We start from the raw sequence: 24,295 nt of genomic DNA on the forward strand, positions 1-24,295 counted from the left end.
TTTTTTTTTTTTTTTTTTTTTTTTACTTTTATGTTATTTGTTCTTGTTTTCCATAATTTGTTAAGGCTATTCACTGTTTATATTGACTACCCTTTTAGAGCCCCTTTTGAGAAAAAAAAATGTACTTTTTATGAATAAAAAAGAAATTCCCCCCCCCACACACACACACAAGACACTGATCATTAGGTAGGTAATCCTGTCTCTTTATGGAAGGGAAGAGGGAGAGTCCTGCAAGGGTACTGGGCAGGGCTCCAGGTGTTAGACAGGACAAAGCTTTACGAAACCCACTGCCAGTGCTGTACCAACGCTGCCACCTGAGGGAAAAGGAACATACTCTGCCCTGCCAGGCTTCCTGATGACCTTGGCTGGGCCAAGGAGGCTGCAGGGAGGAGGCTGCTGGGCAGTAGGAGGAGGAACATTGAGCCAATGCAGTCCGCATTCTCTGTACTGTGGGGGAAAGGAACACTGAGAGCATATAATCAGATGGGCTCAAGAGACAGTGAAATTGAGACAGACATGCTCTCCTATCTGCCTTCCAAAAGAGATGAAGGGAAGGGGTAGGATAAACTCAGCCCTGGGGGTTACTGAGGGTCAATAGTTTAGAGACAATACAACTGAGGCTGTATTGAGAGGGGCCACCATGGGAGACACTACAATTATTTGACTGAGTTCTCTGCTGCAAAGCCTATGTGCTTCTGCATATAGCTGACTTCCTCCCAACAAACAGAACAAACACTAGAAGAAAGCACAGAAGGTCTTCGTGGGCAGGAGAATGATCAGAGGACCATGATTCTTCCCCTGTCTACCACCCCCTCCATCCACTGAACTGTGCTCAAGAGCACAGTGTGTGCAGTCTGGAGACCATGCCACTATTGCTACAGTCAGCAGAGAACAGGCACAGCACACTCTTAGAGGAGCAAGCTGCCCTGGTAGATGCTGGGTTGGCTTCAGCAAGGGTCTGGTTTGAGAGAAGCTGAAAAGGGAGACACAGCAGTAGGAATGCATGAGTCTGATAAACACACATACCCCAATCTCGCCTTTCCTTCTCCAGGAATCCTGGCTAGGAGAGTGGGGACCAATGCCCTGACAGCCCAAGCATCCATCCAGATCCCTGGAAGAATTCTTTCACCATCCAGCCTATAGTGAAGAAGTGATAGCACAAGGTGATGGCCAGGGACTTAGCTAAAAGCTGTCTGATCAAGACTTCAAGTAGAAGTCTTGATGGAGTTTTTCAGGTTTGGATAACTCACCAAGGTCATCAGTGACTTAGTAGAAATATGAAGAAACAGTGACCAACAGGTTATTAGAAGGTGGAGTACAAGGACCAACAAATGCACAATTACAAAAAAATCCTCAGGCTGAATTTAGTACACCTAGAATGCCACTCACGGAGTGGACACTGGGTCCTGATCCTAGTCCAAACTGAGCACTTCATAAATGTATATGGAGATGAACATGCAGGAAGTGCGGGAAGCTTTTGTCAATGGCCAGGAGTCTGAGGAGTCAGCAGGCATCAACTCCCTCAGGAGGATCTTGTGGGCATGCTGCTGTTGACAACAGAGAAGTCTTTGGATGAGGGAGATGGTGCCCACAATACACTGACTCCAGGAAGGTGTGCCTCCTCTGAGGGCTGAGGGAAAACAAAGGCAGGGGATGTGAATGCTCCTGTCACTTCATCTCTGTACCATAAAGCTCCAGGCAGGGAGATGGGATGTGTAAGGATGGCCACTGATGACTCAACTTGTTACAGGGGAGTGGAAAGAGCTCTGAGTGGGCACCCAGAACGACCTACCCTTTTGCTTGGAATAGCCAGTCTGTACTTAGGGAGTCAATGTTAGCTCTTGGAAGGTAGAACTCCACATGGCCTGGAGATAAGATTTCTCCCTATGGTTTGGAGACTACATCTGGGACACTTATCTCTAAATCTCCATTGTTCTGTGACATCTACTCTGGTCCCTGAGGACTAGATGTCAGGGCCAGAGACGGGGCTCACCAGCCTCCAGTCCAGCAGGTCCTGCTGTCAGGCCTTTGGGAATCTAGCGCAGACAAGAGCCTCCGGAGCTGGCGCTGGGTAAGCAACATTCACTGACAGCACCCAGCACTGAGGTCCCTAGAGAAACAGCATGAGCACACCACAGGGCTGCACTGGATGGCCTGGTTCCTCCCATGCCAGGGGCAGTTGCAGCCTCAGCCAAGCTTTCCCCAAAGACTAGAAATGGGGAGGTGACACAACCCAGGGAAACAATCTAACAGCAACAATGCTAAGCAGTCACCTCTCTACTGATTAAAAAAGGAGAAAAAGATTGGACTGTAATAACATTTAATCCCCAGAAGCTAATCTGAATGCAACACTCAAAAGAAAACAAAAGTGGCACAAAGAGATGCGCCCAGCCCCTGCCTTCAGGGATACTGGCTTTATTCCCACAGTGAGCGCATTAATAGAGCTGGGGATGAAATGCCATTTCTGTCTTCGTAAGGGGAGGGGATTACCAAACTGTTGTCTTTAAGCTCAGTTTTAAGTCATGGATCTCTGAACATGAAGAAAGCCTGGAACTGAGGTAGCACTTCCCAGAAGTCCATGGCCAGTGCTACCAGGTGGTGTTGGCTCGACAAGTATGGGCTCCAGGCCCTTAGAACACACATGGTATAGACATGTCATCTCACAGTCCTCAGACTTGCTCCTCTCCCTTCCCTGCTCAGGTGCTGGTAGCCTGCAACACAGGAGGTTACAGCACACAAACAGGCCCTGGTCAGGAGCCCACCTTTCACCTGCATGTGTGCTGCATGGAGCCCATTCCAACTCTCAGCTGTGCAGCTGCTGTCACTTCTCCCACACTGTCTTCTTTTGCTTCCTTTATAGCACTTTGTATCATTCAGTTCCAGCTCTCCAAGAGGTGCAGGCCTGCCCACCCTTACCATATCATTCTGCATGTTCCTTCATACACTGTGTTTTCATCTCATTCACTGCTGACAGTTTTGCTGCCTGGGAGTAGGAGCCTAGGGTCCTGTCATTCTCTGTCCCTGGAACACTGCAATCTGTGGCTGAGGAATGGGTGAGTCATTCCAGCTGGCAGCACTGCGCCCTGTCTCTGCTCTCAACACTGTCACTTCGTCCTCCCCAAGGCTGCCAGTTATCTTTCTAAAGCACAGACCCAATCCTATCAATTCCCCCACTTAAAGCTTTTTTTTATGACTTGCTGCAGCCTGCAGAACAAGTTCCAAATGGCTTTTGTGCACTGCTGGTCTTGTGTCCAGAACTAGCCTCAATTCCCAGCTTTGCACAGTAAAAACCTCAGTTAGCCCAGGCCTGCCTTCCTGACACCTCACCAGAATCTTCCCATAGGTTCCTGTTCACCCCAGTGCCTGAGCACAGAGTTGCCTGCTTCATCTCTCTGGGCTGCCTGGTGAAGCTCACTGAACTCGGATGATCCACAGAGTTTGGTTCACGGCACTATCCTACAGTTCAGGTAGAGACAGGCATGTCAAAGTCTCTGTTCCAGGGAGCCTCACTTACATTTCATAGCTCCCATAGCTCCAAATGGCCACTGTGTCCCCAAGAGTACCTTGAGTGCTTGAAATGTTTTTTGGTTACAAAGATGAAGTAACAAAAAGCTCCTCCCAGCAAGAAGCCTGAAGTCTGCAGACTGTGATGACTAGGTATGGATGAAAAGCCATTCATAGGGGCAGTGGAAGTATCCTACCTCAGGTTCTATGGGCACGGTGCAGATTGGACTAGATAGTGTGGAGGCAGGGGGATTGCCAAGATGCTTCGCGGAGACCTGGTTGAGACAAGAGCAGTGAGTGCTGTGTGGGAAGAGGGTGTACATAGGCAGGGCTGCCTGGCATCAGAGGCAGCAAGGACCACATCTCATCCTTATCTGAGGAAGGAGGCCTGCACCAGGTCAGAGGTGACATCACTCACCCTTGGGTTTAGGGAGAAAAGATGATGAAAATAAGAAGGGGAGGAAGTTTCCGGACAAATACAGCAGCACCCCCCCCCCCAGCTTCCTTCTGCCAAGGGTGGGCCCAGGGACCAGAACCCAAGCTACGGATTAATCCCATATAAGTGCCACAGTAAACTACGTGGCAGCTCTTCCTGGGAGATGTAAGTTGATGGTTCACCAGAGAAGGAGAGGCACTGGATAACACGAGCCACACCCTGAGTACACCCCACACTACTACTTCTCCTTAAAAACTTCTGGTAGAAGACGGAGGTTTGACATTATGAAGGCTTGCTGCAAGTCAGGAAGTTCTTTCCTAGATCTCACTTGAGTTTTCATAGCTGCAGTTTCAGGTCTCTGACTTTGCTATTTCTCAGATAAGATTTGTTACTCCAAGGAGTGCCAGAGGGCCTGTTGTCAGCTTTTTCTAAAGCCACACGCTAGACCTGACTTTCCTGTGAGGCACCCAGTCCTTCCCTGTGGGGTCTCTCAGTGTCTTCAGCCAGGGCCTGCATGACCTAAGTCCTAATCACTTAGGCTGACATGACACAGCAGGAACACAAAACTGCTGGCAATTCCTACATTTCATTTGCTCTCTTTGTCTTAACTGTCCCCAGCCCTGCGTTCTTAGGTGTTGGCTTTGGTCACTGAGGTCCTCAACCCCTGGGAAGACTCCCTTGCACTCTATAACAGCTGCACCCCAATGAGCTTCTCTGTGTCTCACAGATCCACAGTGGGTGTTTTTTCTTTCCCTGATAAAAACAGAGATAGGTCTGTGAAGCAAAGGACATGGTCAACAAGACAAAATGACAGCCTACAGAATGGGAAAAGATCTTCACTAACCCCATATCAGACAGAGGTCTGATCTCCAAAATATACAAAGAATTCAAGAAATTGGTCATCAGAAGAACAAATAATTCAATAAAAAAATGGCCATATCAGACAGAGGTCTGATCTCCAAAATATACAAAGAATTCAAGAAATTGGTCATCAAAAGAACAAATAATTCAATAAAAAAAATGGAGCACAGACCTAAACAGAGAACTCTCAACAGAGGAATCTAAAAAGACACTTAAGGAAATGTTCAACATCCTTAGTCATCAGAGAAATGCAAATCAAAACAACTCTCAGATTCCATCTTACACCTGTAAGAATGGCCAAGATCAAAAACACCAATGACAACTTATGCTGGAGAGGTTGTGGGGAAAAGGGAAGACTTCTGCATTGCTGGTGGGAATGCAAGCTGGTACAGCCCCTTTGAGTGTTAGTGTGGCAATTTCTCAGAAAATTAGGAAACAACCTTCCTCATGACCCAGTAATACCACTTTGGGGCATATGTCCAAAGGATACTCAATTGTGCCACAAGGACATGTGCTCAACTATGTTCATAGCAGCATTGTTTGTCATAGCCAGAACCTGGAAACAACCTAAATGCCTCTTGACAGAAGAATGGATAAGGAAAATGTGGTACATTTACACAATGAAGTACTACACGGCAGAAAAAATGACATCTTGAATTTTGCAGGAAAATGGATGGAGCTAGAAAACATCATTTTGAGTGAGGTAACCCAGAGCCAGAAAGACAATTTTCACATGTACTCACTAATAAGTGGTTTTAAAACATAAAGCAAAGAAAACCAGCCCACAAATCACAGTCCCAGAGAACTTTGACAACAATGAGGACACTAAGAGAGACTTACATAGAGCTAATCTACATGGGAAGTAGAAAAAGACAAGATTTCCTGAGCAAATTGGGAACATGGGGACCTTGGGAGAAGGTTGAAGGGGAGGGAGAAGCAGGAAGGGGAGCAGAGAAAAATGTGGTGTTCAATAAAAATCAATAAAAAACAAAACAAAAAAGAAAACAGAGATAGGGCCTAGGTCTGAGGAGAGCAGGTCTAGCCCTTTGCAGAGGCTAGTCTTCTGGCAAGAGGAGAGCAGCCCTAATCTTTACTCCCCCACACTGCAATTCCCTTTAGTAATCTTCTAAGTTTTAATTATACAAGCTACTTACAAATACACATTGTTTAAAAATGATCACTTCAGACAATGGTAGTCTCATTTGGCACTGTCAAAAACCCTGAGCTCCTCTGAAGTGGCCATGGTCAGCGCTGGTTTCTACTAGGCTTTTCCCTGCCTCTCTATATCATGGGCCGCACCCCCATGAGGAGAGCATCAGGTGCCATGTGGCAGTTGGGCACATAGAAACAGTAGCCAGGGTCTGTCTTCTATGCCTACCCACCTCACTATGGCTCACTCTCTATGGTATTTTCTATCCAGAGTCAATAGTTGAGGAGCTTCTACAGCTGCAGGGAGCTGCTCTGCTGTTTTACACCTACCAACAACTGCAGTGCTCCATCCACAGCTGGGTATGCCCAAAGTACTGCTGGGGCAGGCTCTTCAAGGACAGCTGCTGGGTGCCAGCCTCCCTCCCCTGGCCCTTGGGGCTCCAGATTCAGTTGTGACCACACCCTGTATATGAAGGGCAGGGTATGCTTGGTAATATGTGAGCTAGCACCAACAGTGCATGTGGGTCACACACTTTGCTAGAGGCTTAACAAGCATCCTATGCTGTCTAAACACCCTGCAGAACTATGCCTCAGTAGTTCCGCTATCTGACACAGGCTGTACCTTAAGTTGTGATCGGCATAAGCACCTGACTGACCTCAAAGCAGGGTGTGACCTTGCTGTCTGTGGCAGAGCCTCCCACAGAGAAGTATGTTTTCACTCCCAACCCTGCCTGCCACCCTGGAACATTGGTTCCCTCACCTACTACTTGGTACACTTCTACCATGCCATGTTTTGGGCTGGGCTATGGGGACATAGAGCAGTGTGATACTAGATGAGCTCTGGATGACAGAACAGCAAACAGAAAAGGGGCTTAAACAAGCATGGTCTAGACAGAAAAGAGAGGACATGCTATACAGAAAGCAGGTTGTACAAGGACATATAACCCAACAGTGTAAGCAGGAGCCAAACAGTCTCAGATTCGCAATTCTGTCATTAGAATTCATCTGACCCAGGGGTGGCAAAAGGGTTTCAGTTCAAATGCTTATCTAACTGCTGTTATTAGGCACAGGAGGGCAATGCTGAAAGTAGCCTGGGGACCACATTCAGGTTTGGTGAGTGTATACTGGGGTCCACTTGAGATGTCTACCCCACTGCTGACTGGAGCAGGTGAGCATCCAACCTTTTACCTATACACACCATGCTTTAGACATAATTCCTTTTCAAAGCTCTTCCTTCCCCCAAGAGCCATCACTTTGCAGTGGCATGGGAGTAATGTCCTGCAGCTTAGAAAAGGTCAAGTGCATGCACATGTGTATACTCTTCCTCCTCCCTTCCCCCCATATGATGGCACTAAGGCAGCCAGCTAGTCTATGTATTAGTAAGCAATTTGTCCCTGCCTTGAGGTAGAGTTAGGGGAGTCAAGTGGAGGAGCATGGAAAACTGCCTCCCTGGCCACCCTGTGGTCACCACAGTGGTCTCTGTAAGAATTTGCACAGGAAGACACAAGGCTTGTCTCAGTTTCTATACCAGGACACTATATCTGAGAGATCAATTAACCTACCATAGCCACCTTGTCTTTCTGCATGGATACCAGCCTGAAGAAAAGCCTGAGAAAAAGATGGCAGACAGGGTATCACAAAGCACAGGTGTCATGGTGTTCACTCACTGGATGCACTGGTCCACATCTGAGGATCCTTGGTTTGTAGATGAAGTTATAGCTAAGGTAACTAAACAAGGGATTGAGTCACTGGCATCGCATGAGTTCAGATGGAGCTGAATGCTACCTGGATTAAGAATGTTGAAAGAATACCACTTTATTTGGTGTTCTAATCATTCTGTCATCAGCTCACTAAATAGATGCGAACTGAGGGACTCAGTTTGTAGGCAGTTTGTAGGTGGAGGAAGGTCACCCATTACAATCTGTGTTGCAATTCCTGTCTTCTAGGGAGGATGGCAGCTCAGACAGCAAGTTCCAAGGGACTTTAGTCAGAGATCCCGGGATCAAAATCCTAGGAGCACAATGATTCAGTTTCCGGAGGCAGTTTACAACTCTCTTCCTCTTGGCTTGGTTGTTTTAGACTCTCTAAGGCTGGCTCTTTGTGCTCCAGGAGGACAGTATAAGCTTCCTGACAATGAGAAGCCAAGGCAGGCTGTGAATGAATCCCATGGGGAGAGGACTAAAGGTTATCATAAAAAATAGATGTGACACAGTAAATGCAGGATGTTCCCTGGGGTCTTAATCTCTTCCTTCAGAAAGCCAGAGCAATCCACCCACAGTGCATGAGTGAGGTGGAAGGGCATACACACACTTTGGGTGTTCATATCTACACCAACAACTCAATTCTTCCAAAGCAAAAGTCCCCAAATAGTAACTGTCAGCCTCACCAAGAAAAGTCTTCAACTGACCCAGAAGCCAGAGTCATCAGGACCTGACTCAGGCCTCTGGAGATAATAGGAGGTTTCTAGGACCATCCCCCTGTTGCTACTGGAGTAGTACTGCCAAATTTGCTTTAAGACTTCCTGTTTTTTGAACTTGCAAGGCCTTTCTCTGCCTGCTGAGTACAGCCATTCCTCAGAGGCTGTCAGCTCTGCCTCAGCAGCAGTGAAGCAATAGAGGAAGACCCACATTCCCTTGCCATAAAAGCCAATCCTTGCAGGTGTCTAAGTACCAAGGAAACCAGGATGAACAGGCCAGGACCTGAGAAGGGAGCCACGCAGAGATGGATGTGCATTCTTGGGCCACTTTCCCATAGCATTTCTATCAGCTCATGGCTTCAGCGAAGGTCAGGAGGTCAGTAGGGTGATCTCATGGGGACTCATAGAGACAGCACTCCTTGTGAGACAGCCGTACAACTAGCTCAAGGCCTAGGTGGGAGGCTAGAAACACGCAGTTTTTTTTTCTCTTTAAAACACTTATAAATTCCTGAGATACTTAAAATAAGAGGCTAAGAAGCTCATGGAAAGGCCGCAGAAGGGCCAAGGGTGTTTCTAGAAGGATCCTACGACTGAGAAAACTAAAACCACGGTTCAGAGTTTTAAGAAGGAAACATTCTGGAGAGCCACACCCTGGGAATAGGGTGACTCACCTGACTGTCAGGAAGACTATTCAAGCTTAGTTGAGTCAGCTCAGTCCCTGAGAATAAGAAGACCTGCTTCATTCAAGCAGCCACCAAGGACATCTCTGAAAAGGAACCACAACCAAAGCGTCTATGGTCTTGACATGCCATTGAGAAACACCAGGAACACAAAGAAACTGTCTAAGATGGAGAAGGGTAGCAGAAGCAGACCTCAGATGGGGTCGAAATAAACATAGCTAACATAACCAAGACACCAAAGGGCAGATGCTCATCAGACTGGACAGCCTTTAAGAGGGGCATCAATAACTGGGGAAAATGTGATAATTGATTCAGAGCTCAGTCAGAGGCAAACTTGCCCTCATGAAGAAAGGACCAGTGAATCCAAGTTCAATTGGAACACCAGGCTACAGCAATGAGATCTTAATAGATGGTGAAAGCAGAAAAGCAAAAACAAAACTAAGAGACACATGCAGCGGTAATCCATATCTGGAAGCCTAGAGAGGAGAAGGTAAGGCAGCAGAGAAGGATATTTGCCTAGAGAATGCCAGAAAATGCCTAAGACTGACATTGGTGCTAAAATCCAAGACATGAACCACCAAAAAAGAAAAAGGAAGAAAATCCATGCCTACATACGCCTTGTTAAAAGTGCTAAAGTCAAAGACAGGGACATCTTAAAAGAATCTCAGTGTAATGATGGTAGCATTGATGTGGGAGTGTCATATCAATCTGTTGATTTCATTGGCTGAGCAATAAAGAAACTGCTGGCTCTGATAGGTTAAAAGATAGATGGGAGGAGGAAACAGAATAGAATGCTGGGCAGAAGAGGAAGTGAGGTCAGACTCTGCTCTGCTCCCAGAGAGACACCATGCTCAGCTCTCCTGGGTAGACGCATGATGGACAGAGGCTAGAATCTTCCCGGTAAGCGCACCTTGGGGTGCTTACACACATCATTAGAAATGGGCTAGTCCAGGTGCAAGAATTAGCCTGTAAGGGCTAGGGTTCATGGGCCAAGCAGTTCTTAAATGAATATAGTTTGTGTGTTGTTATTTCGGGCATAAGCTAGCAGGGCGGCTGGGTGCTGGGGACGCAGCCCTGCCGCCCCTATTTCAACATAGCATCAATATCAACAGAAGAAGACATCAACATAAAAATCTCCTCAGAGATGAAAATGACTGCTGATCCCATCTCAGTGACAATGGAGTAGAGATGCCCCAGACAAATATGAATAGAAAGGTTTTTATTAGGAAATTACACTAAGAGAAACACTAAAGGAAGTTTTGTTTTTCTGTGTGTGTAGGGGGGTGTCTCACTTTGTAGCCCAGGCTGTCCTCAAACTCATGCTCCACCTACCTCAGCTTCCAATCACTGGGGTTACACGTGTGCACCATCAGGCCTGCACCCTCAGTTCTTGAGTCAGAAGGACGTGACCGCAAAGAAACAATGCATAAGTCTAGTCAGCAGCGACAGCAATGACAGCATGCGACCTAGAACTTTACCCAGGGAATGAGTGTGGGACATGTCCATTGCAGAATTCCCTTTTAACTGCACACAGACCACATCAGCTAGTCCTCTCCTTTTTCTGACTAGCTAGAACTGGCACTTAGAGCACATTCTTTTCTTACCCACCTCACTTTCCCTTCACCCTCAGCAGGTAGGTCTTTGTTCTTTACCTAGAGGGGTGACTCATATCTCATTCCTGAAGTGTCTGTGTCATTTATCATCCTTCCTGGATTGGGTTGTTATGGTTTCCTACTGACCTTAATCATAAGGCATGGAAACACTAAGAGGTACCTTAAAGGACTCCTGCCTCCAGGCACATTTTCCTTACCTCCACTGAGGAGAAACAGTTCAATTTCTCCTTTGGTGGTCTGGAACACTCATCCTTGCTAACAGTAAAGTTGTAAAGGACAATCAGGAGCCCAAAGTGGCCAGGGAAATCTAAGCTTCCAATTCAATGGGATTGTTGTACCATCTAGCAGAAACACTCCCTGCTATGGAATCAAGAATTCTTTCCCAGAAGAACAAAAGGTCGTAGAAACAAGAAGTAGAGATGTGAATGCTGGTTCTCAATTAATTTTTTCCAGTTCAGGAGCCTTGCCATGATGATGGTGCTGCCCACATTTGGGGCAAGTCTCCCTCGTCAAGCAGATCTCTCTGCAAACACACTCAAAGACACACACACAGAGGCGTCTCCTAGGTGACTCCAAATCCAGTTGAGCTGACAGTGAAGAGTAACCATAGAGGGCTACCAAAACAGATCATATACTGGATCATAAATCAAGCTTCCAAACATTTTCAGTTTCCTGCTCTCAAATCACTAATTAGCAAACTAAATTAGAGAACAATCACACCAAAAGCAGAAAATCATCAATACATTTCTTCAACAGAAGAAATCAGAATTAAAAGTAGAAAAAATGAATTGTAATGAAAATATATCAGCCCAGAACTTAAATGCTGTAGCAAAGCTATAGGCTCAAGAGAGTTTATAGGCATGACCGGAGATAAAAGAAAGGAAATAAAGCTGGGTGTGGACGTTATCCACTGTTTATCCACAGTGAACTGTTCTGAAGAAATGTGTTGTTAGCAACATCATGTGAACAGAAGAGAGGCTTATTATTGATCCCTTAAATCAGCTAAATCACGCGAAACAAACCTAGATGGCATGTGTCAGTCACTTGGTGTGGTCTCCTGATGCAACTGAAACATTGTACCCATAAGATGTTGGAAGCCACTGTCCATGTCAGACAGCAGACTATTAATGTGGAATGAGCACATGCTAAAATAATGACCAAGAGTAGTCTGGTATATTGAGTACTAAACCAGCAGCATGGCCACATGTAATCACTAAGCATGGTGTGCGTTGCACAACTGCACTGGCTGTTGGAGGTCTGTGTGCGCAAATCACCAGACAGATGTGAAATGCTGTGGAAGTGTTCAGCCCCACTGCGATCTTCTGGGGCTACCACCCATGCAGTAAATTGCACATGGATGCACTTTGAATTTTTTTTTAAGATTTATTTATTATTTTATTTTGTATATGGTGTTCTGTCTGCATTGACCCATGCTGGCCAGAAGAGGGCACCATATCTCATTATAGATGGTTATGAGCCAAGGTGTGGTTGCTGGGAATTGAACTTAGGATCTCTGGAAGAACAGTCAATGCTCTTTTAACCTCTGAGCCATCTCTCCAGCCCACACTTTGCATTCTTACAACAAAACTAAAATATGTAATGTCAACATGGTCCTTGCTTACTTCTAGGAACTTCATCTGTGTCTCTCTTCCTGATCATTACTCTGGCCACACTGACCGTCTTTCAGTTCCTTAAGTGAACCACATGACTTCTTGTCTCGGGGCTTTTGCACATGCTGAAACTAGCTTCCCCTTCCTTTCTCTGGCAGCTTCTAAGCTGGGAGGAGTGAGTTCAAATGTCATTCCCTTTGCAAAGTCCAGCCTAGGTCACGTTCCTTGGCTGGGCATTTCAAACTCGTTCCCCACATCTTTCACAGTACTAGTAGACCACAGTGAACATTTGTCTGGGAAGTTGCTTTCTCTGAAATCCAGTGGAAGATACTGTCTTCCGTATCTCAAATGTCAGTAGGCTCTTCCTGGCAGAGGCAGAAGCTGCCCCGTTCCTAGCTAAAACCCCAATTCTAGCATGCCATCAGGAACAGGACCTACACCACGTGTGGCAAGTGAACGAATAAAAACAATGACAGAGTTTACCATCTCAGTAATCATTCGGTTTACTCAGAGCTGTTAGCAATGCTCCACTGTCTTGGAAGGAAACTCCCACCATTTCTGCCACCAGCAGCTGGCATTCATTCCTGTGACATTTACAATGCAATTTGCAATCATTTGCTAATCCGAAAAATCTCACAAACATTTTTCCTTTGATATTTAAGGAAAATACTTTCTAACTTTGCACTGTTTACTACACGAGGGAAAAGACGGTATTCTGGAAACTCTATCAAATCCTTCTCCACCGAGCAAGTGCTGTGAAGTGACTCAGTGGCTGCCATTATTAACATCTCTTAGTACTGACTGGAGCTGAGATTCACAGATGCTCACAAACAACATCTACTTCTCAAACACAGTCCTGAAGGCTGGAGAGCATGCAGTTCAATGTAGGAGCTCCACAGCCCTGCTTCATGAACAGCACTTTCTCCCTGTGTCTTCTCAGGGTAGGAGGGACAAGGCGATGCTCTGGTGCCCATTCATATGGACACTGGTCCCACTGACAAGGACTCAACATGCATGACCCAATCATCTTTCAGAGACCCAGCTTGGTTTCTGAAGAATGCTGACTTAGCCTCTGGCCAAAAGTCATGCTGCTACCACCACAACCAGCTGACAACATCCCACAGGTTCCTTCTGTACAGTCTTGCTGCACCATCATATAGAGTAGTACAGTGTACCCTATTTGGAGGTGAGGAAATGGAGGCCTCACAGAGATCTTAGAAGTACAGCAGAAGGGCTAAAGGGATGCTCCATGGTTAAGAGCATATAATGTTCTTGAAAAGAACCTGAGTTGGGTTCCTGGCACTGATGCTGGGTAACTAACAGTTGTCTGTCACACACACACACACACACACACACACACACACACACACACACTTAAAAATAATAAAATAGGTCAGGCAGTGGTGGTGCATGCCTTTAATCCCAGCATTTGGGAGGTAGAGGCAGATGGATCTGATCTACAAGATCTGGTCTAGTTCCAGGACAGGCTCTAAAACTACAGCAAAATCCTGTCTCGAAAAACTAATAATGATAGTAATAATAATAATAAAAAATAGATTTTAAGAGAAAAGACATCAGAGACACAGACATAAAGGAAGGAGAGAGATCTGAAGCAGTTCGAGTTAAGCTTTAACCCCAACAATATCTACTGTGTTGGTCAGATCAGCTTAACAGAGGGAAAAGGAAAAGTCTACTTGGCTTATAGATTTATAAGCTTTAGTACATGGTCACTTGATATTGATGCTTTGGACCTGTGACAACAACGCAACAGACCATGCTGAGAACTTGTGGTAGAGGAGATCTGCTCACCTCACAGTAGCCAGGAAGCAAGGAGCAAAGCATGAGGGCCAATATCCCCTTTAAGACTGTCTTAATGGTCTAACTCCCCTTTTCGAGGTTGCATCTTTTTAGGGTTCTACCATCTACCCAATGGCTGGTTCATGTCCATAAGACCCATGACTTTGGGTAGGTGGCACAGGTAAGATACAAACTGAGGTCTCAGGTGAAGTAAGGCCCCTTGCAACCTTTTCCAGCTTCTTTTCCAAGTGTACACTGACAGCAGCAATAGCACACTAGAGAACCAAACTGAAAAGGGGCAAAGCCATATACTATTCAATATAGGCTCAGCAAGCTGCAGTGGTCATCCAGGCATGCTACAAATATACACACGACCACCGACTTTCACCTGGTAAAATCCATACTACACCATTTCTACTTTGTAGGAGTGGCCTGTGACAATGAATTCAGGCTCACAAAGGCATGTGACAGGGCACCAGGTCCTTAAGAGTTAATCAGCTTCACCTTCCTGCAGGTAGAGAGGCCCCTCATATAGTCAGGATTTGTACTGCTGCAGTGGCTGTCACCTGGCTCCCCCTCCCCCTCCCTGGTCTTATGTGAGACATTCACAATATTGCATGAAGCTAGTGTTCAAGAAGAGCTGAAATGGGTTTTGCTGTCCCTCCATTAAGGGAGGGACACCTATAGGCAGATGACACACACCTACAGGACATCTAAATGTCCTCTGTCATTCTGGGGACATGCAATGCTCAGGCCTGTGAGGGTGATGGGGAAGGAGAAACACACCAATGGCTGTGTACCCATACCTTTCCTTGTCTCCTTCTGTCTGATGGGAAAGCCCTGTCCTTCCACAGTTCCATATTCCCATTGTCACTCTAGAACTTAAAATTTCGAGGCTGTTATTTTCTGTCCCCAAACTCTTTCTTTCTTGGTGCTGCCTGCCAGTACTCCCCTAGCTGCAAGTGTTTCACGCATGGGAACAGAAGCCCAACACTGTTCCTTATGCCATTCCACCAAACCCTCCAGTCGGCTCTGACTGTACATCAGTCCCATCCTATTCTCCTGGCTCTTCACATGTACACTATGAATATGTATTACTCTCACTGGCTTTATTAAGAGCTGACAGCCTATAGTTAGACTGGATTTTCAGGGAGAGAGAATGCTGGGAGGAGGAAGTGTGGAGTCATGAGATTCTCAGAAGTCTTGAGGAGATTCAGAGGAAGCAGATGAACGTGCTGCACTGAAATAAGGTGCCGAGCCACATGGTAGACTATATAAAAAAATGGGTTAATTTAAATTGTAAGAGCTAGCTAATAACAAGCCTGAGTTATTGGCTGAGCATTTATAATTAATAATGAGTTTCGGTGTGGTTATTTGGAGGGCCAGATGGTAGGACAGAGCTGACAGGGGCCCCACGAAAAACTCTACCTACAAATGGTACCCAACATGGGACAATGTATATCCACATAAAAATCTGAGAAAGCTTAAAAGAAGATTCCAAACAAGTAAAAAACAGAAACAAATCTGGCTTCTTGATAACTGCCTTCCCTCAGGTGCTAGCGGCAATCAGAGGTGTGGCGCTTTTAAGAGGCCCTGCTACCGAACAATTAAATGGGGTTCAGGAAGAGTAGGCATCACACTACTCAGTGGTAGCATGGATCTAAAATCCAGAGTTGGGGCAGCAAATATGGCTCCCTGGTACCTCTACCATGAGGCTAGACTCAGGCAACTGAAGGAGAGGAGCCAGTCATTTAAGTTTTGCTCATACAGACAAAAAAGATTACAGATACACAATAAAGACAGATCCAGACGAAAGAAACTTCTAAACAGTTACAGTGTGTTTAAAAATATACATAGACTTGGGAGAAAAAGGAGAAAAGATATATACAGATGTAGAATAAAAAATAGTTTAAAAATAATAAAGTCCTCAAAAAAGAAAAGCAATAAAAAACCATGTAAAGACTGGAAATATATAGAGTCTGGATTCTGTATGTTACTGTGTGGTCTTTAAAATTTTTAACTGCTGATGAATGAGTGATAGTTGCTAAGAGACACTGGATTATGAAAGCTGCCAGAATAAACCAACCTACATATTTTAAGAATATCTTGATTTCAAAATGGGAGTCAAAAGGTGTGTTGCTTTGAGTAGGAGGTTATGCTTTTATTTTTACAGGAAATGAGCGGCTGTAGATTCATTTTAGGTTGATATGGACCAGGTGTGATAGAGGAAAGTCCCCTAAAAATTCTGGCTATAAACATAAAGAAATAAACCTAGAAAAACTACAAAAGAGGTTTTATACCAAAACATAAAACAAAATAATCATCTTTGGCTAACTTGTATACAACACACATCTATACTTATATTAATACAGATATGTACGTTACCTTCAAAAGTTTATGTATTTTCAGAGCAAGGGGACCAAGGTGATCCAGCATCTCAAAATGCCTCTGTTGCAGTTTCCTAAGAGTTCTACATCCAGAACAGCTTCAAGGCTGCTGGCTGGGATGGCCCAGTCTCACAAACTACTCTAGCCAAGACTTAACCATTATCCTAAATTTTCTCAGGGTCTCCAAAGATGCTAATGTCCCACACAACAGGAAGCATTCTAGAAAAACAATGCCCAATTCCCAAAAGATTGGTTATGGATGTTTGTCATTATTTAAAGGGTTGGTTACAAGTTGTTATTGGTCATAGTAAAACAAACAAACAAAAAAAGAAGGTAAACAAAAGAGTTAAATTCAAAGACCTCTTTCTTTCTTTTTTTAATTAATTAAAGATTTCTGCCTCCTCCCCGCCACCGCCTCCCATTTCCCTCCTCCTCCCCCAATCAAGTCCCCCTCCCTAATCAGCCCAAAGAGCAATCAGGGTTCCCTGCCCTGTGGGAAGTCCAAGGACCACCCACCTCCTTCCAGGTCTAGTTAGGTGAGCATCCAAACTGCCTAGGCGCCCACAAAGCCAGTACGAAGGAAAAATAAGGTATATGATATAGAAATGATGAGATAAAAGGGTAGATTACTAAATCTGCTTTAATCCAAAAAACAGCAGCTATTAATCTAAAAATATTTTACATTGATAAAGATTTTGGTTTAGTAATACAAAGTTAAAGTTAATTTTGTTATACTCTATGTATGCTTCTACTCTTGTTTGGGGCACTGTGCTGATGCAGGTCTTAAAACTGTACTGTATAATTAAGAAGTCAGTTTAGTAGTTAGTCAACTACTACAATCCAATTTGTAGTCATATTAGGTATGTTTTCAATTGCTGACAATATACTGTCCAAACTGGACCAGCAGGACACAAAAAAGTTGACTGTCACACTTTGCCAAAACAAGGTAGAAAAGTCCTTCAAAATTCCTTGATTCTCAAAATGTCTGTCAGATATACTAGGCCTGTAGACCAAAGCTGGATGCCCCAACACTACAGAAGAACTTTGGGTGACTGTCCAGTTAGTCAGATGTCCCTGTCATTAGGTAATATTAGGCCCTTCTGGGGTTTTTGATGGAGTTAAAGACTAAATAATTAGACTTAAAGTTTTCCTTAGTTATGATAAAAGGTAAATTAGGTATAAAACTTTAGACTCACAAAGATAAGATAAATAAGAGAATATTTTTCCTAATTTTGCCAAATACAAATTGGCTAGATATTATAACCGTAATTCTTCCTAACTGTTTTTGTCACATACAGTTTTACTATGTTAAAGTTAAAACCTTTCTTTATAGTTAGACAAAAGGGGAAATGCTGTGGAATAATCTTTTTGTACACCATGAATATATATTACTCTCATTAGCTAATAAAGAGCTGATGGCCTTTAGGTAGGAAGGATTTTTGGGGAGAGAGGATGCTGGGAGAAGGAAGGGCAGAGTTTCAGGAGTCATGAGGAGGTACAGAGGAAGAAGGAGATGAACATGCTGACCTGAGATAAGGTACCAAGACATGTGGTAGAATATAAATAAAATATGGGTTAATTTAATTTTTAAGACCTGGTTAGTAACAAGCCTAAGTTACAGGCCAAGCATTTCTAATTAATAGTAAGTCTCTGTGTGACTATTTGGGGAGCTGGCTGGTGGGACGGTGCTGACCGACAGTCTCGATGAAAAACTCTGCCTACAGTTATTTATAGCATTTTCACCAGTGCTTTGTCACGTCATAGCTACCCCACCCCCCATGATACCATCTTCTCATGATGCCAGATCAACAACCATTTTGTGCCATGATGGGCTTTCCTGGTGACTCACCCAATTTTCTAGGAGAGAGACTGCCAAGGGAGTACTGTAGGAGTTCACTGAAGAATTCTAGTCCCTTGGCCTAGAGACCATCTTCACACTTTAGTACGGCTTTCCCTCCCCAGAGATCTGCACTCAAATGCTTCATGAACAGGCCCACACCTCCCTGTTTCTAATGTCCTGGTTCAGGGTGTTCATGGACAGCTCAGGAGCATGGCAGATGGGGCAGAGAGCACTAGCTTATTTGGAAACACAGCATGGAGTTGCCTAGGTTAGAAGAGCAGTGGGTGTTCCAGCAGGAGCAGGAAGCTCCCACAGGCGACATGCTGAGAGCCCCACCCCAACCTTCACAAAGTAGCCGGTCAGGATGACTGCTCATCCCACTCCCCAGTTCCCTTGGAGCCTGTTCACTGCTGCTTGCCTAGCTAGATAACAAAGCAGCTGCTGCTCCAGAGAAAGACAGTGGCTGCAGCACACTGCAATGTGCCAGGGAGCTGGGAAGAGCCCTGTGCTAAGCTGGGCAATTACTGATGGCCAATGGCTAGCTTCAGCCCAGCTGAGGGGGCTGAGGAACAGATGGTTGTCTTGTTATTAGAGAAATTTGCCATCAGGCAGGTGGTAGCAGGTTTCAAGCCACACAAAGGGATTTTCACAAACGCACAAGTTTACAAAGAACAATAAGCAGATTCTTACTTTATTGTGTTCTCTGCTTTTGAAGCCGCCTCATGGAATTGCTGGGAAGACAGTTTATATATCTCGGCATTCTACAAAGAGAAACACAGAACTGGTTACCAAAGATTACCATCTCCTTCTGGAAGCTTGTAGGACAAAATCATGGCAGAACTGGAAGATACCAATATCTTGACTGGTGTCAACACAGCCTAGGTCCTAGCATGCTGATCACTGTAACAGAAACCCAGAAAAGTGACTTGCTAAAGGCAAACCACACAAGCTTCAGGTCACATGCCAAATCTGCTGGCTAACTTTTTTGTAAATAAAGTTTCATGTCTTTGGCTGCTTGCACACTACAGGATCAGTAGAATGGCTGTGGTAGAGCCTGCATGGTCTGCAAAGCATAAATCATTTATTACTAGTAAAAAACAAAAAACAAAACAAAATAAAACAAACAAACAAGCAACAACAACAACAAAAATGGTGCTGAATTTGATCTACTACAATCCCTATTGGACAACTGGACCACACTGTCTAAAGAGGTCAAATGACGAGCCAAAATAGCAAGGGACAATGTAAGCAGTATCCAGTGTCTTGATTCTTAGGCTATGACATGCTCTGCTGCTTCCCATGATGCACTATGGGAGGGTCTGAGGGCATATACCTTGCCCTTCCTGAAGTTATTCATTGCACACACACTTATGGAGTCAGGCTGGCAGGGAAAGCCTAGGACCAAGAACAAGTCAGCTGTGTTTGACCCTGGTGGCACATTGTGACAGTGAGTAAGTTGCTTAACTTGTTACTCATTTCTCGCCACACAGATCTAGACTAGCACTTTCCTTATTCTCTAAAACTCCAGCATCTTCACTTGCTCTCAGAGACTGATACTGATGCCCCGTCCAACCTCAGAACACAGCACTCCAGGTGGGAGTGCTCAGGCCCATGCACAGCTGGATAGACATATAGGGGGTGGGGGAAGGCCAAACCTGGAGGTAGAGACAGGGTGGGTCAAGTAGTCCCGTAAAGAGGTATAGGGTAAGTGGTTAGGTGTCCTGAGTGGGGTATGAAGCCAGTAGCAGTTGCCTTTGTGTGGGGTGCCAAGGTCAGACCCTTTGCATAGCTGACTATTCACTCGTGAGAAGGGGCTACCCCTCTTTCACAGATGAGCAAACAGGCCCATCAGTCAGTCCTTGCAACAAGTGGGTGTGACAGTGAAGGGACTGTGAAGTCTAGGGGCTGTGTTTCCTTGCACATCTGTCAGGCTCAGCCTGATTCAGCCTGACTCCACCTACCTACCTGCTGAAGAAAAGCAGCCAGCCAGGCCCTGGATGAACAGGGAAAGAGGTCTGAATCAGGGTTGCCAGGAGAGCCCATTCTGTGGTGTGGAGTCCAAGTCTAGAGGGAAGGGATTTAAGCCAGAGCACTTCCTCTAGGGGACCACAGGTATGAATGCAGGTCTGGGCTGGAACCAGGCTCTACTTTTACCTGCTCTCTGAGATTTACCTGCCCACTCTCTACATTTTCTGGGAAGGTTGACTGGGGATCAGCATGGCGTGGGAAGGAAACTCTTGTAGGGGAGCTTAGGAATACAAAGTCACTGGCAGGGAGAACCAGGGTCTATGGGTGGAAGAGTCACATAGCCTATTCCTTCTAGTCTCCTCTCTTCACACCAGGGAGGTCCTTTCCCAAGGCATGCCAATAACTCCAGCACACAACAAACATGAAAGAAACATAGGTCTTCCTCACAGCCTGGTATTGGAAGATCTATACTAATGCGGTGCCCAGGAAGGCTTTCTGCTTCTCTGGAGTCCTTGCACTCATATCAAGAGTTGGCTCTGCTTCAGGATGGTGTGACATTCCCTGACATGACTGTCCTGGCTGAGGACAAGGACAGAGGCAAGCTGATCAGTATGCACCTGTTCCTCAAGTAGGTGTTCTTCTGTGACCTCCTTGGAATCCCTGGGACTCTGCTGGAGCCTCCAGAGGATGTGGCCTGATCCATGGGCCCACAGTATGACTTCAGTGCTTACTGGCCATAGTCTGTGGCTAAACCACTTCTTCCAAGCTTTGTTTTCTTAGCTGCAGAGTAACAGAAAACCAGGCACACAGATCTCCTTCAACTCACATAGCACTGTGTAGGTTCTGAAGCCACAGAGAATCTCATCCACTAAGTTCCTTCCATGGAATCTGGTCTTTCTTCCCCATAAGAAATCTGCCTGGCTCAACCAACTCTGAGTTTCTTTTCTCCTATATGTGTTCACAGGGTCAGGTCACAGGCTTCCAGGTCCAGTCACCTGCTGAGTGCCTCTCAAAGTGGGGACCCAAGGGCTGAGTAACAGAAGAGGAGTTACTGTTCTGTATGGTAGGAAGGACACATCTGTCCCCAGGCACATGGAGCCAATTATGTGGTCAACAGGATTTGTCATAGGAAGTGGCCACAGGCGAAGAAGTGGTTACGGCCACCCCACTTTACTTCCTCTAATTTCCTCATGATGACTCAGTGAAAATCCCCAGCTGGTCCTATCCTGTCTGTGCAGACCCATGGCAATGGGCTTTGTCACAACTGCTGGTCCAGAAGCACAGGAAGGTCTCCAAGCCACAATGGGGTTCACCATGTCCTACATTTGTTCTCCAGCCTTCTTCATTGAGAACGAGAACCCAGCAGACTACTTGTTATCACTGTAGGCTTCTTAAGAACTGGCCAACCTGCTCTTCCTGAGAACCATTAAATATTGGGAGTAGGGTCCAAGGCAAGTAGAGCCTGTACCCTGGCCATGTGGGATGCTCAGACAATACAATGTCACAATTACAAATGAACATTAGGCCAATAGTTTGGTGCTTTCTGGGTACCTACCAAAGCAGCCTGCAAACTTGATCAGACTGTCTTCTCGGAAGTTGGTACCTGAGCGGAAGCAAACCAAGGTATGTCACTTGCTTCCTCTCATTGCCTCTGATGGTTCTGACAATGGAGTCCATGGCTTAGTTCACGGGAGACTAGTATCCCAACTTTAAGGCACAATTTTGTCACAACAATATTTTTTAAAGTGAAAGCCGGACAAGGGCCACAATGAGTGGTGAGCTTGTTAAGGCCTGTACCCCAGCCACATCCCACCTTCCTCTTTACACCCCCTTGGGTGAGGTCATGGCACACTTGTGAGCACCTTGTGGGCAAACAGTTTGTGGGCAAGTACTTTAATTAGAGAGCCTCTGTGAGGCATACAGTGGGTGAGCACAGCGAGAGGGAGTAGTACGCCCTGTGAAAGAGACTTTGTGTGGGAGCACAGTATGGGTGAGGGTGCTGGGAGTCAAGCAGCTCCCACCATATCCTCTAGGCCAATAAACTCTCCTACTGTTGTACACAGTGCTGAGGAGAACAAGTGTGTGAATGAGCATACCTACAGGGAACATTCTAGAAGTCAGGTTCCTGAATTAAAAATATATTTATTTCTAACAAAGTAAAGGGTAAGCAGATATGATACAAGGCAAACAAGGGGGAGGTCTCATGGAGAGAGACAACAATGTGGATGAGAGTTTCAAAAGGGCAGTGTGGGTATTTGAGGGAAGCAGGGACTGTGAGAGTGAGAGCAGGGAGGGACCAAGAGGCACACTGGGTAAAGTAGCCTCAATTTCAGGCTCAGAATCTGGAATAAAATGAAAGGTGAGGCTGGACAGTGGTGGCGGTGGGGCAGAGGCAGGAGGATCTCTGTGAGTTCGAGGCCAGTATGGTCTACAAGAGCTAGTTCCAGGACAGGCTCCAAAGTTACAGAGAAACCCTGTCTCGAAAAAGAGGGGTGAATAAAAGCCTGGGTTTGTTTGTTTCTTTCATGTTTTTGAAACAAAGGTTTTGCTCTGTAGCCCAGGCTAGCCTGGTGAGCTTCCTATCTCAGCTTCCTGAGTGCTGAAATTACAGGCCTGAGTCACTATGCCTGGGCAAGCCCTGGCTTTCTAGGTGAGGGAAAAGCAGAGGAGTCCTATTTTTAAAAGGACAGAGGTTGTTGTGGATGGAGTCCTGAGGCCATCAGCACTGGAGGGTCCTGGACCACTGAGGCCGGAGAATGGGAGCTATAGTTACCACAGAGGCTCACGGGCTTCTGGATGCACTCAGATGGGTCTACACTGTCCCCATATCATCAGTCCCCACCATTACAAACTGTTAGTTTTGGAGACGTTTTTTCCCCATAAATTTCTCAGGTTCCCACTTCTGGACTGCATTTTTCTCTGCTCTAGATAGCTGCCCCTTCTCCAGTGCCTGCAGCTGCTTCTTGAGCACATCTGAAGGCAGAAGACCTGATCTCCATTAATTAAATCTGCTATTAAAAATTAAATAACGTGAGTAAGAAGGTGTGAGTATTATCTCTGTGGGTTTCAAAAGTCGCAGTGTTTCTTCAATTACTTCCCAAGCAGTTTTCATATTTCATACTGTCTGATTTCTCCAAGGGCCTGGATTTGCAAGATCAAAAGAGAGTGTGAGGGTGAGAGAAGCAAGGTGGGAAGGCGGGAAGGGGAGGATGGCAGTAAAACATGTCATAGACAGGAGAGATAAACTTGCTGTCCCCAGGCAGATCCAGGAGAAGAAGCAGAATGGGAGGATGCAGGGGCACAGAGATCTGTGGCAAATCAACCAAGTGCAGGTCAGGGTGAGACCCATATGCTCATGTATAGGATGGTGGGTATAAAGACAAAAGCTTATCCTACATGCCTGGAAAAGAGCAACTCCTGGGCCAGAGCCCCAGCACAGACAACTAGGCCAAAGGCATTCATAAATGGCCTACTAGGGGAAGCAAGGCTAGGTGTTACAGATGCCCAGCTTGAGAGAGGACACGGTACTAGAGAGGACTGAGGCTCTCCCAAGCTGATCAAGCAGGGCCATGAGTGAATCACAGAGTGAGGCTACCGGTGCTCAGGTCAGGATGCCTCCTAGTGTGTGTCACGGGCAGGACTTTCATGTCATCTCCTCTGCTTCTGCTCTGCACAGTGAGAATGGTTATAGAGCAATCAGCACAGGCTTCATGGGAATGAGGGTGGTAATGCATTGTAAAATACACAATGCCTGGCATACAGTGGACACTCAATAAATGTTTTAAGAACGTAACTAACATCCCTTGATTTCATGTGTATGGACCAACAAGGCCAGCAGAGCCTGGAAGAGTTCTGAGTACTGGCTGAGGAGTGACAGGAGGCTCTTCAGGGGGTGTGACCTCCACCACCAAGGGCTTTTAGTCCCTTTTGCTCATGATCCATCCCAGAAACTATGAGAGGGCCTGGCACAGGAATTGCTGAATAAATGCAAACCAAGGCCAGAACCACATGGGCACAGGGTAGTTAGGAGGCAG

General features: G+C 45.7%; 1 protein-coding gene across 2 annotated transcripts in view; it reads right to left on the reverse strand.

Annotated features, from left to right (window-relative positions):
* The window catches only part of Chchd6 (coiled-coil-helix-coiled-coil-helix domain containing 6), a 226,908-nt gene that overhangs the window by 25,329 nt on the left and 177,284 nt on the right, over positions 1-24,295 (reverse strand). For both annotated transcript variants that reach the window (XM_050131296.1, XM_050131297.1), the window contains exon 6: positions 18,984-19,054. In XM_050131296.1, the coding sequence (XP_049987253.1) occupies positions 18,984-19,054 (71 nt within the window). The remainder of the gene's footprint in view (positions 1-18,983; positions 19,055-24,295) is intronic.

This window comes from Alexandromys fortis, unplaced genomic scaffold (genome assembly GCF_014885135.2).
Source record: "Alexandromys fortis isolate MF-2015 unplaced genomic scaffold, M_Fortis_MF-2015_v1.1 scaffold_378, whole genome shotgun sequence".
NCBI lineage: Eukaryota > Metazoa > Chordata > Mammalia > Rodentia > Cricetidae > Alexandromys > Alexandromys fortis.